Source organism: Entelurus aequoreus, linkage group LG06 (assembly GCF_033978785.1).
Source record: "Entelurus aequoreus isolate RoL-2023_Sb linkage group LG06, RoL_Eaeq_v1.1, whole genome shotgun sequence".
Taxonomy (NCBI): domain Eukaryota; kingdom Metazoa; phylum Chordata; class Actinopteri; order Syngnathiformes; family Syngnathidae; genus Entelurus; species Entelurus aequoreus.
In genome coordinates this window covers 72,135,231-72,149,162 of record NC_084736.1, presented here as the reverse complement: position 1 = coordinate 72,149,162, position 13,932 = coordinate 72,135,231, and the positions used below count along the sequence as shown (strand labels likewise).

The window sequence follows — 13,932 nt, the reverse complement described above, 5'->3', positions numbered from 1 at the left end:
ACTACAATCTCTCTAGCGTTGGGTGTGTAGATGACGTCATTGTCCAATTTGCATAATTGACAATGACGCATTAAAAAGGAAAACAGGAAAAGTAGTACAAATTCTTCTGTACATTCTTTGTGTACTTTTTTTTATGTTACAAGCCTGTGAGGGCTTTTAATTTGGGTGTGCCCCAGCATGACCAGCTGCACAATGAAGAGCAATACATGGTTTTATGTTAAGTTTCCAAATGTGTCCAATTAGACTAATAGACAATTTACAGGGGTATAAATACTCGCTAAATATATATATATATATATATATATATATATATATATATATATATATATATATATATATATATATATATATATATATATATATATGTATATATTAAGGCTGCAACAACTAATCGATTAAATCGATTAAAATCGATTATAAAAATAGTTGCCGATTAATTTAGTCATCGATTCGTTGGATCTATGCTATGCGCATGCACAGAGGCTTTAAAAAAAAAAATTTTTTTTTTTTTTTTTTTTTTTAAATAAACCTTTATTTATAAACTGCAACATGTACAAACAGCTGAGAAACAATAATCAAAATAAGTATGGTGCCAGTATGCTGTTTTTTTTCAATAAAATACTGGAAAGGATAGAAATGTAGTTTGTCTCTTTTATCCGATTATTAATCGAAGCAATAATCGACAGATTAATCGATTATCAAATTAATCGTTAGTTGCAGCCCTAATATATATTCAGAATTGAAATAATGATATTTGTATTTTCAGGATCCCTCTTTGCTTTTGAGATGCTGTGCAACATGTTGGGAAAGCTCTTTGAGCCTTATGTTGTCCATGTACTACCACATCTTCTCCTTTGCTTTGGAGACGGAAATCAGTATGTCAGAGAGGTGAGCAAGACGATCACGTGTTAGATATTCACCCCCACACTAAAATAAGACTCTATCCAGGTCACTGTTGTGATCAGAAATAGAAGTTGTGTGAATGTTTGCAACATGTCCTTTATCCTACACCAGGCTGCTGATGATTGTGCCAAAGCAGTGATGAGGAACTTGAGTGCACACGGTGTGAAACTCGTCCTCCCTTCTCTGCTGGTGGCTCTGGAAGAGGAATCATGGCGTACTAAAGCAGGTTTGCAGTGACAACACAAAGCCGTTAATGTATTGAAAGGATGGAAAACCCAAACATGTGATTATGGCTTGGTTGGTAGAGCGGCCGTGCCAGTAACTTGAGAATTCCTAGTTCAGTTCCCAACTTCCGCCATCCTAGTGGGTCGTGTTTAGGGCTTTGCATGGCAGCTCCCGCCATCAGTGTGTGAATGGGTGAATGTGGAAATAGTGTCAAAGCGCATTGTGAAGGTAGAAAAGTGCTATACAAGTATAACCCATTTACCATTTATCTCTGAGTGGAAGCTGTCATGTTATACATTTTGTATTCAAACATTTAAACTGCAGATTTATTTTCAGGTGAATAATCAAATCTTGTAACTCTGCTTTCCTAGGCTCTGTGGAGTTACTGGGTGCCATGGCCTTCTGTGCACCCAAGCAGTTATCTTCCTGTCTCCCTAGCATTGTTCCCAAGCTGACAGAGGTGTTGACCGACTCCCATGTGAAGGTGCAGAAGGCTGGTCAGCAGGCTCTAAGACAAATTGGCTCTGTCATCCGTAACCCTGAAATTCTTGGTGAGAATTATAATCAGTGTCTGTATAAAAACTATTTCTCATTTTGAAGTGTGTGTAGAATTTAAAGTGCAACTTTGTTCTAAAATAGTCACACCATCTTCAGAGTAGCCCTTTATTTTGGACGTTATCACAAAAGGCCTTTTTAATTAATAATTTGTTAATAATAATTTAAAATTAAATAAAGCCAAACATGCTAAACTTAAGGTTTTAATTTTGCCCAAACAAGGTACAATCAACTTAAGACCTGATTTACCAAGATCCAAATACCACGTGCTAAACAGCGTGTGCAATCTATAAAATTGCGTGTTCTGTTATGTGGGCGAGTTGCATGCGATCTACTAAGATTGCACGTGCTGTTCATAACTTGTGCAGACCGCCTTACTTAAATAAGGTTTTTGTGTGTACTACTCAGCTTTCACCATGAGACACTCGATCATTTGCTGCACATTCATGTTATCATGATTTTAGTAGTGTTTTGATATCAAACAAGCAGCACACATGAACTACTTTTTATGGGCATTTTAGAAGAAGTCCGGTGCATCCACAGTGAAACCCACTTTCGTGCGCTGCAGATGCGCTCCTGGGAGAGAGCCTTTACTTTCAGTGCTCAAGACGCAAAAAAAAATGCAAGCACAGCTGGAGCATCGATTCTGCAGTCGTGTGTATAACTCTGTCAGTTTGCACATACTTTTTTATAAGTGCTAAATACAACTCTAAATTGTGCTTGCTAAACAGTGATGTGTTGATAAATCACATTGCGCGTGTTGTTTAATATATTTGCCTCCTCTACTCCCAGTATTGTGGGCATTTTGCTTACCAGCATATGTTCTGCTTATTAATTAAATTGAGACACAAAATGGATTGCACACCTTATTCTGCTCACTTAACAGACGCAATCCACTATGCACACATTTAGTAGATCAGCTTTCCATGTGCTATCAAGTTTGTACGTGCTTAGTACCCGCACACGAGGAAACCCGTCATCGACTCAACAGCTAAGGTTCCCTATGTGATTTGTTAGTTTTTGCACTACAAAATTAATCTAAAGCTTATCCATAAGTTTAGTTATGCTTAGTAAGTCCATAATTACCGTATTTTTCGGAGTATAAGTCGCACCGTCCGAAAATGCATAATAAAGAAGGAAAAAAACATATATAAGTCGCACTGGAGTGTAAGTCGCATTTTTTGGGGAAATTTATTTGATAAAAGCCAACACCAAGAATAGACACTTGAAAGGCAATTTAAAATAAATAAAGAATAGTGAACAACAGGCTGAATAAGTGTACGTTATATGACGCATAAATAACCAACTGAGAACGTGCCTGGTATGTTAACGTAACATATTATGGTAAGAGTCATTCAAATAACTATAACATATAGAACATGCTATACGTTTACCAAACAATCTGTCACTCCTAATCGCTAAATCCCATGAAATCTTATACGTCTAGTCTCTTACGTGAATGAGCTAAATAATATTATTTGATATTTTACGGTAATGTGTTAATCATTTCACACATAAGTCGCTCCTGAGTAGAGATGTTGATAAATGCTTTAAAATGTAATATCGGAAATTATCGGTATGGTTTTTATTTTTATTTTTATTTTAATTTTTTTATTACATCAACATAAAAAACACAAGATACACTTACAATTAGTGCACCAACCCAAAAAAACTCCCTCCCCCACTTACACTCATTCACACTCATTCACACAAAAGGGTTGTTTCTTTCTGTTATTAATATTCTGGTTCCTACATTATATATCAATATATATCTCTCTTTTTTTTTTTTTTTGATGCTTTTATTTTTATTTTTTTTTCTGTATTGTGTAGTTATAATTATATGCTTTTATTTGTAATTGTATTGAATTGTGGACCCCAGGAAGACTAGTGGGTTGTTGAGGCAACCAGCTAATGGGGATCCTTAATAAAAATCAAATCAAATATATCATCAATACAGTCCGTAAGCACACATGGTTGTGCGTGCTGCTGGTCCACTAATAGTACTAACCTTTAACAGTTAATTTTACTCATTTTAATCAATTACTAGTTTCTATGTAACTCTTTTTATATTGTTTTACTTTCTTTTTTTATTGAAGAAAATGTTTTTAATTTATTTATCTTATTTTATTGTATTAATTTTTTTTAAAAAAGGACCTTATCTTCACCATACCTGGTTGTCCAAATTAGGCATAATAATGTGTTAATTCCACGACTGTATATATCGGTATCGGCTGATATCGATATCGGTTGATATCGGTATCTGTAATTAAAGAGTTGGACAATATCGGATATTGGCAAAAAGCCATTATCGGACATCCCTACTCCTGAGTATAAGTCGCACCCCCGGCCAAACTATGAAAAAAAACTGCGACTTATAGTCCGAAAAATACGGTACTGCCTGGTTGCAAGAAATAGGTTACCAGTTGTATGGAAATCGTTGTGTGTGTGACTGTTTCAGTATGTAATGATATACCTAATTCCTATTTTTATGTCACTATTCTTCCAAAGCTATAACACCCGTCCTGCTAGATGCTCTAACTGAGCCATCCAGACGGACCCAGACATGTCTTCAAACCCTTTTGGACACTAAATTTGTACACTTCATCGATGCCCCTTCCCTTGCCCTGATTATGCCCATTGTCCAGCGAGCCTTCCAGGATCGTTCCACTGACACTCGTAAGATGGCTGCTCAGATCATTGGCAACATGTACTCCCTTACTGACCAGAAGGTACTGTCAGTGCAGAACAACCATAATATTAAATGTAATGTATCATTAGGCTTATGCTCCATATTCCCTAAATAGAAACTGATGTTATGTTTTGCAATAGGATTTGTCGCCATACCTACCTAGTGTCATTCCTGGACTGAAGGCTTCTCTATTGGATCCAGTGCCTGAGGTGGGTTTCCTGACTGACAAGTTTAATTGCAGTAGTTTGTAGAGTTGATACTATAGCTGTTCCTCTCCAGGTACGCACAGTGTCAGCCAAAGCACTGGGCGCCATGGTGAAGGGAATGGGTGACTCCTGCTTTGATGACCTGCTGCCGTGGCTCATGGAGACGCTGGCCTCTGAGCAGAGCTCTGTAGATCGCTCTGGCGCAGCCCAAGGTCACTTACATCATTCATAGTCATTGTTTGCTCTTGTTTTTTTGTATAGAAATTTAAATTACACATACAGATTAAATGTTATTTTTGGTGTGTTCAGGACTGGCTGAGGTGATGGCTGGGCTTGGTGTGGAGAAGCTAGATAAACTGATGCCAGATGTGGTGCAAACTGCTTGCAAGGTGGATATAGCCTCCCATGTCAGAGATGGCTACATCATGATGTTCATCTACCTGCCCCTTACGTTTGGAGACAAATTTACTCCTTATGTCGGACCCATCATCCCATGTATCCTCAAGGTAATGTCTTCTTTGCTCAAGTTGTTGAATGTACCAACCACAATGACAATCCAGTGGCTAACAATCTAAAAAATATATAATTGGAGGCATTTTGTTGTTTTTCTGTTGTCCAATCCAGGCAAATACTGTAATGCCTTAATTTTGATCTTACTTAGCACTAAACAGGAAGTCACGTATTCATGTTTCAATGCTGTGTAACTAGACAATAGTTATAGTGCAGCCGGAAAAAAATAAAAATAAAATGCGTATGTATGTATGTGTAAATGTGTATGAGTGTATATGTGTACATTTGTATATACGTGTACATTTATCAATCAATCAATCAATCAATCAGCTTTATTGTCCGTTCTTACATGTACAAGACACATAAGAACTGAAATTACATTTTCGGCACAATCCCGCTAAGAGCAGACATACGTTACAGGGAGACAAGACGGGACCGCCAACGGATCAGCCTCACTTAGGCGCTCCTCAAAAAGGTGGGAAAAAGGTGACATTGGGGGGAGGGTGGAAGTAAAAAAAATATCAGTCTGAGGCTGGACCCTCAGGAATGGTCCAGACTGAGTCCGAGGAAAAAAACCTCACATAGCATGGCACACATAAACAAGGTACATTTAATCACAACAAACTCGCAACAAAGTCATCCAACAGGACCTTGGAGGCCAGCAGCTGCTGTTAAGCGCTGCTCAGCCCCCACAACCCCGGAGGAATAAAGCATTTGTATAAATGTGTATATGTGTACATTTGTATATATGTGTAAATGTGTATAAGTGTACATGTGTGTATGTGTACATATGTATGTGTGTGTACGTGTACATATTGTATGTATACATGGGTATGTGTACATATGCAGTGTTTCCCACACATTCATTTATTTGTGGTGGCCCGCCACGAAAGAATTACGTCCGCCGCAAATAAAAAAAATTAAAAAGTAATTTTTTAATTTATTTATTTATTTTTTGTCCTGTCCAGCTTCTCAGGCAAATCATATACCGGTAGTTGATGTAGATGCCCATATAGGCTGTTCAGATATACTTTACAAAAGAGAAGTGTAGGATACTTCTCTTGTTGCCTTATTTGTATTTGACCACTACTGTTTTCTGTTTATTTGTTACTGACTGTGGCAGGACACCTCTGCCTCTGTTTCACTTTATGTTGCTGGTAAATAATATGGTTGTAGTAGTAGGCTAAAGTTAAATTATTTAGTATGCACTAATTAAAGGGGCAGAGCTTTAAGAGACATTTTAGCTTTTATATTTTATAAGATATATTTTTTGTAAGAACCACAATTAATAAATATATTTCAGTGAATAACTTATTCAAATCTGTATATAAATATGTACATAAAGTGTTGTAATTATATTGTAAAATGGATGGATGGATGGATGGATGGACGTTTAAAACAAAACTGTTATTATTAATTAGTAAGTATACATTTTTTGAGCCTTTTTAGAGAAAATCATATCATTGTAGTAAATTATGCAAATTACTCGATGATGTCATGGTGACCACGCCCATAGCCACGCCCCCACCGCCACAGGTATCTTGGCAGTTTATGGGAAGCACTGAAATGTATGTGTACATATGTATATATGTGTGCATGTGTACATATGTACATATGTGTGTATGTGTACATACGTATATATGTGTGAATGTGTACATATATATATATATATAAGTGTGTATTTGTACATATGTATATGGTTATATATATGTATATAGGTATATGCATATGTACTTATATGTATATATATATATATATATATATATATATATATATATATATATATATATATATATATATATATATATAGTATATATGTATATGTGTGATGGAAAGCGTTGGTTTTCATCCAGGATGTCTCTGTACATTGCGGCAGTCATCTTTCCCTCCATCCGGGCTAGTCTCCCAGTTCTTGCCATTGAAAAACATCCCCAAAGCATGATTCTGCCACCACCATGCTTCACTGTAGAGATGGCCTGCTGATCAACGGGGCCTAGTTTCTTTCAAACATGATGCCTGGTATTCACGTCAAGGAGTTCAATCCTTATCTTATCAGACCAGGGAATTTTGTTTATCATGGTCAGAGTATTTCAGGTGCATTTTGGCAAACTTTTTACCATGAAATGGCTTCTGTCTGGCCACTATTAATGCCATATGGGCCTGATTGGTGGTTTGCTGCAGAGATAATTGTCCTTCTATGATAATTTTTAATTTGTTTTTTTTGACTTAGATTAATTTTAATCTATTTGTTGTGTTTGCATAATCAATGCTTGTCTGATCCACCAGGCTTTGGCTGATGAAAATGAGTATGTGAGAGACACTGCTCTGCGAGCTGGCCAGTGCATTGTTAGCATGTATGCAGAAACTGCCATTGCACTCCTACTTCCTGAACTAGAGCAGGGGCTGTTTGATGACCTCTGGAGAATCAGGTCAGACTTTGACTTACTCCCAGTAGTAAGTAGATGTGGCGTTGCAATGGGTTTAAAACTGTGTTTGCATCCGTCTGTTGCATTGCAGGTTCAGCTCAGTCCAGCTGCTTGGAGATCTGCTGTTCCATATTTCTGGAGTAACAGGAAAAATGACCACAGAAACCGCATCTGAGGATGACAACTTTGGAACTGCTCAATCGAATAAAGTAAGAACATGTATTTATTTAAGTTAATTCACCTTGGTAATATATTTTAAGATGAAATCTCAGTAGTGTATTTTAGATATGTAGAGGACCACAGATTATTTAAACCAGTTTCTAAGGGTGATTGATGCAGGTCTCCCCTGCGGCCAAGCGTGAGATGCAGCAAAATGGGCCAAAAAAAAGCAATTAAAACTTTAGTCACACTGTAAATTCACCAGATGGGGGACACAGATCGCTAGATGATTTTAGACAACATTTTAGATTTTGAAAACCTCCGAAGTCCTCTGCATTATAGCTGTTCGGTGCCATTGGTGAACAAATTGGGATCTTATAATATTATACTTTAAAAAACATCTTTTTACTGTAAATGTTTCATGTGTTGGGCAGTGTCTCACTTTAATTATCCCCTTCTTAGGCTATCATTTCAGCTCTAGGTGGTGAGCGGCGTAACCGTGTCCTTTCTGGACTCTATATGGGCCGTTCAGACACCCAGTTGGTGGTTAGGCAGGCGTCCCTTCATGTGTGGAAGATAGTGGTGTCCAACACCCCCCGAACCCTTCGAGAAATCCTCCCAACCCTCTTCACCCTACTGCTGAGCTTTTTGGCCTCCACCTGCCCTGACAAGAGAACGGTATGTTATCTTTTTCACCTCTAAAATATCGTCTGTGTATTTTTTGTTGTGCTTAGTCCCTACAGTACCTGTTTTGCAATGTGAACATGCTTTTATTTTGACACAATTTCGTGTGTGATTTCAGATCGCTGCCCGGACGCTGGGTGATCTGGTGAGAAAGTTGGGGGAGAAGATTCTCCCAGAAATCATTCCCATCCTTGAAGAAGGCTTACGCTCCGACAAGAGTGATGAGAGGCAGGGTGTCTGTATCGGCCTCAGTGAGATCATGAAGTCCACCAGCAAAGACGCTGTGAGTCATAAAGATGCATTTCTTTAAAAGGAAAGATATCAGCACATACAGTATTTGCAGCATTATTTTATCCACTCCAAATGCCTTCCATTATTCAAAGATGTTTAAACGTATTCCTACAGAAATAACTTTAACTTTATTTTAATCAGAATAGTATTTTAAGTTTTCATTCCTGATTCATCGATCTGTCCACTAACAAAGGCTACGTTCACACTGCAGGGTCGGATATCCAATTCGGATTTTTTTTTGTCAAATCCTATCTTTTTAGTGGCCGTTCACATTATGAAAAAATTGTGATTTCTAATGTGTATGCACTAGGGCTGTGAATCTTTGGGTGTCCCACGATTCGATTCAATATCGATTCTTGGGGTCACGATTCGATTCAAAATCGATTTTTTTTTTTTCAATTCAACACGATTCTGGATTCAAAAACGATATTTTCCCGATTCAAAACAATTCTCTATTCATTCAATACATAGGATTTCAGCAGGATCTACCCCAGTCTGCTGACATGCAAGCAGAGTAGTAGATTTTTGTAAAAAGCTTTTATAATTGTAAAGGACAATGTTTTATCAACTGATTGCAATAATGTAAATTTGTTTCAACTATTAAATGAACCAAAAATATGACTTATTTTATCTTTGTGAAAATATTGGACACAGTGTGTTGTCAAGCTTATGAGATGCGATGCAAGTGTAAGCCACTGTGACACTATTGTTCTTTTATTTTTAATTATTATAAATGTCTAATGATAATGTCAATGAGGGATTTTTAATCACTGCTATGTTGAAATTGTAACTAATATTGATACTGTTGTTGATAATATTTATTTTTGTTTCACTACTTTTGGTTTGTTCTGTGTTGTGTTTGTGTCTCCTCTCAATTGCTCTGTTTATTGCAGTTCTGAGTGTTGCTGGGTCGGGTTTGGTTTTGGAATTGGATTGCATTGTTATGGTATTGCTGTGTATTGTTTTGTTGGATTGATTAAAAAAATATATATATATATATTTTTTTAAAATAAATAAATAATAATCGATTTTTTAAAAGTGAGAATCGATTCTGAATCGCACAACGTGAGAATCGCGATTCGAATTCAAATCGATTTTTCCCACATCCTTAGTATGCACTCTGACCCGCATGCGGACATGATGTCGCACGCAGTGTTTACGGAAGTAAACATGGCTTCCACGTTGTCAGCACTGGCGCATTTGTGGCAATTTCAATGATTTTGTGCAATCATAGTCAACATTTTCTGAATCGAATTGTTGCACGTAGAACATTAAGAAGGAAGAGGGCAGGAATTTTGGCCCTGGCAGTTAACGGGATATTTTGCTTCAATGTCTGCTTGAAGAGCGTGTTCGTGGGCGAGCAGTCGGAGACAGAATTGGTAAAACGTTCATGTGAGATCCTTAAACATATTATTTTCACCTGTTTTCTGTTTTCTTTTGTAACCGTCTATTTTGACGCTTATTGCTTTTTGATGACGTTCTGGTCAGATGAATGCAACCTTATTGTGGGAGCGTTCACATTGAGGACGCATCGCATATATTCAATTTATATCCACATACGAAAGAGGCCTGGGTCGGATATGAAAAATTTGGAATTGCAAATCCGATACAGGTCGTATATGGGCAAAAAAAATCGGAATTGACCTGCAGTGTAAACAAGGCCAAAGTGTGTCATAGAAAATGCACCCGTAAACACCTGCCTTCAGTTGAAACAGGCAATCTGTGTGTTGTGTATATGTCAATCAGTTAATTCCAAATGGTAAATACCAGAGCAGTTTTAAATATTTTAGCTTACACAGTGTATTCACGGGGTCTTAAACAGTCTTAAAAAGTTTTGAATTTAAGGCCTTACTTAAAATTTCTCAAATTTACCTACCGTCTCATAAAAGGTCTTACATACGATTTTCATACGATCGGTATCGATTCCCAGGGAAATGGTACCGTATTGGTTTAAATGTAAATGGTACTCATCTCTATTCTGGAGGCAACTTAGCCGCTAGCAAAACGCTACATTGTATTGAGGTTGCAGCGGTCGTTTGCTTGTCGCTGTCAAATTTGCAGGACAGAACTTGAACAAGTCATCAACATGCATTATGATGAAAGCACTATTGTTGGCTAATTTTATATCATGATATCGTCTATATCGCGAAACCTTATTACAGCAATGGAAAAAGGCCAAAACAAAGAGCTGAAACGCAAACTAACCTCTTAAGGCCCAAGCTGTTTGTTTACATGCTTTTTTTTATTTCTCTTTGCTATTTGGGCTTCTTGGACCCTAATTAGAATAAAAACTAAAAATAATCTTTTGATATTATGTACTTAGTCCATAAGTACACAAACGTGTACTTCATGTGTAGTGACATGCTAATTCTTATTTTTACACTTTTTTTTCCAAATTCCATTGTATGTTATACTCTTCTGACACCACCAGATGGCAGTATGTGTTCATATGCCGGCATAAGACCCCAATTCCAGTAGTGTACACAATTTTGGAAATAAGAGCTAATAGGTGCTGTCCACGCATGTGGCCTCTAAGGCCTTTAGAGGTTTTAAAGAAGTAAAATGTTCAATATCAAGTATCAATATAAAACTGGAAAATCTGGCTGATCACATGTTTTTGTATCATAGGTGCTGGTTTTCTCTGAGTCTCTGGTTCCCACAGTGCGGAAAGCTCTGTGTGACCCTCTGGAAGAAGTACGACAGGATGCAGCCAAAACATTTGAGCAGCTCCATGTTACCATTGGTCACCAGGCGCTGGATGACATCCTGCCTACTCTCCTCAGGCAGCTGGTGAGTTAATCATGTCAACATTCTAACCAGCACATACTGTACTGTAACTGAGACAATTTACTCACATTGTGCTAAATCTCTTTACCCAGGATGACGAGGAGACAGCAGAGTTTGCCTTGGATGGACTCAAGCAAGTCATGGCAGTGAAAAGTCGATCTGTGCTGCCCTATTTGGTGCCAAAGGTTCATATATCTTGTTGTTGTTTAATAATAATATGATTAATACCGTGGAACCTGATACTCATCTTTCAATTGGTAACACTTTGCCTTTCCGGTGAAATATGTAAAAAAGCGGTGTTCTAAGTGTGTTATTATGTTTACACATCTGGCATTTGCGTTTGTCAAAGTAAATTGAGTTATGCAGTAAACTAAGATAAAAACAAAGGAATTAGTTTTTCAGGGATTTAAAAAAATATATACGGTATAAATGTTTTAGAGGAAGTGCAGGAATGAAAAGTAACAGAGAAGAGAAAGATGACTTGGAAATTCCTCAAATTAAACATTGTAACTCCAGTTTGTCATGCCAGTGAAGTGCTACCCTGTAATCTACGAAGTATTTGTATCTTACTATTACATATCAATTATAGATTGCAAGAGAATGCGCATCAAATGTCATTACATTATAACTGTAGAAAGGAAAACTCCCAAAGAATGAGGGAACAGGAGAATGTACAGTATTAGTGTATGATGTGATAAATTGTCTCTGTAGCGGCACAAAATGTCCTGGGAAATAATTTCAGCGAAGTAAGGAGAGCCCTGACCTGGTCAACTGCTTTTTTTCGGCATAACATGTCAAAGCCAGAGTGGTTGTTTCTAAGAACCGCTCCATTTATGTCGACATCTTTCATCTTTTGTAGTATTATTCACTTTCTTATTATCATTAAGCAGCATAAGTAGATAACACAACTACTATTTAGTTACACAACATTAAAACTTGCACACAGTGACTTCCTGTGACTTCGATTTCACCACAACAACTAAAAAATTGCAGCCGTTAATTTATTTCCCTTTTTTCACCAGATAAAAGATGTGTGCATGTACGAAAGAAGACTTACAGCAACATTTTCACAACAGCTCTATTTAGAGTATAAAATATATTATGAAAGCAGAAGAATACATAGAAACTAAATAATAAATAAAAACATACACTATTTGAGGAAAACCATGTGGACCAGTCCTGGGCAATTATTTTGACTTAGGGGCCAAATTTAGAGAAAAAAATGTGTCTGGGGGCCGGTATATCTGATTTTTAGGAACACTAATACAAAACCTCACAATAATGTCTGATTGAATGCTGAAAACGTTATGACAGACCGCCTTAAAAAATTGAATTTTATGGAATTTTAACTTTTTTTACTGAATGAGACACCCAGAATGTACATGAAAATAAAGAATGTGGGGTTTACAATATTAACTATGAACGATAAAACACTGAATATTGACAACAATGATCATCACACTCCTCGATCGACATATCTTACAAGCATACAAAAATGCAACAAACAGTGAAATATGAACACGAAGGGTAAAAAAAAAAAAACACCTACAATCTGATTTATCTGATATATCACTAAGCTTTAGAACTTTGTTGTAAAAATCTCCTTCCGTGTCTGTCCCTGACACCCACATTTCAGGCTGGAAACACTCTGTGGAAACGCTCCCCACCCACACTGCTCGGTGCCTCGTCTGAGCTGCTGTGACTTTGATTACCATAGTAACTAGTATATCATGCAAAAGTGCAGATTACAACCATTGGAATAGTTTGTATAGTTCAAGACTTACGGTAATTTGAAAACATCACTGCACATCATAATGGCAGCTACAGTTTCGGTCTTAAAGATCTAAAAACATTATTTACTTAAGCTTATTTCCAAAAACTTAATGTCCGGCGGGCCAGATTTAAAAGCTTAACGGGCAGCATGTGGCCTCCGGGGCCTTAATTTGCCCAGGTCTGATGTGGACAAATATTTCTATGCAGTGTTTCCCACACATTCATTTATTTGTGGCGGCCCGCCACAAATTTAAAAAAAAAAAAAAAAAGTAAAATTTAAAAAATAAATTTTGTTTTTTGTTTTTTTTGTTTTTTGTTCTCTCCAGCTTCTCAGGCAAATCATATAGTTGATGTAGATGCCCATATCGGCTGTTCAGATTTACTTTACAAAAGAGAAGTGTAGGATACTTCTCTTGTTGCCTTATTTGTATTTGACTTTATTAAATGTATTTATATTAGAAACACAACATGTGTATATAACAAAGGGTGCAAAGTCTGCAGGCAGTAGGAAACACATGGTTAAGTGTAGGGAGTAAAACTGATGGCAGTTTAGGTTTAAGAATTTTGGAGCTCTTTGTTCAGTGGATCAGATGTTTGATGAAGCTCTGTTTCTATCTACCACCACTACTGTTTTCTGTTTATTTGTTACTGACTGTGGCAGGACACCTCTGCCTCTGTTTCACTTTATGTTGCTGGTAAATAATATGGTTGTAGTAGTAGGCTA

The 13,932-nt window shown here is 37.0% G+C and overlaps 1 protein-coding gene across 1 annotated transcript in view; it reads left to right on the top strand.

The window, feature by feature from the left end:
• The window catches only part of LOC133652571 (stalled ribosome sensor GCN1-like), a 56,310-nt gene that overhangs the window by 27,234 nt on the left and 15,144 nt on the right, over positions 1–13,932 (top strand). Inside the window, exons 34-46 of the mRNA XM_062051461.1 lie at positions 767–888; positions 1,015–1,129; positions 1,500–1,679; positions 4,192–4,412; positions 4,513–4,581; positions 4,652–4,790; positions 4,888–5,084; positions 7,375–7,517; positions 7,606–7,723; positions 8,136–8,351; positions 8,476–8,640; positions 11,277–11,438; positions 11,528–11,620. Coding sequence (XP_061907445.1) covers positions 767–888; positions 1,015–1,129; positions 1,500–1,679; positions 4,192–4,412; positions 4,513–4,581; positions 4,652–4,790; positions 4,888–5,084; positions 7,375–7,517; positions 7,606–7,723; positions 8,136–8,351; positions 8,476–8,640; positions 11,277–11,438; positions 11,528–11,620 — 1,940 coding nt within the window. The remainder of the gene's footprint in view (positions 1–766; positions 889–1,014; positions 1,130–1,499; positions 1,680–4,191; positions 4,413–4,512; positions 4,582–4,651; positions 4,791–4,887; positions 5,085–7,374; positions 7,518–7,605; positions 7,724–8,135; positions 8,352–8,475; positions 8,641–11,276; positions 11,439–11,527; positions 11,621–13,932) is intronic.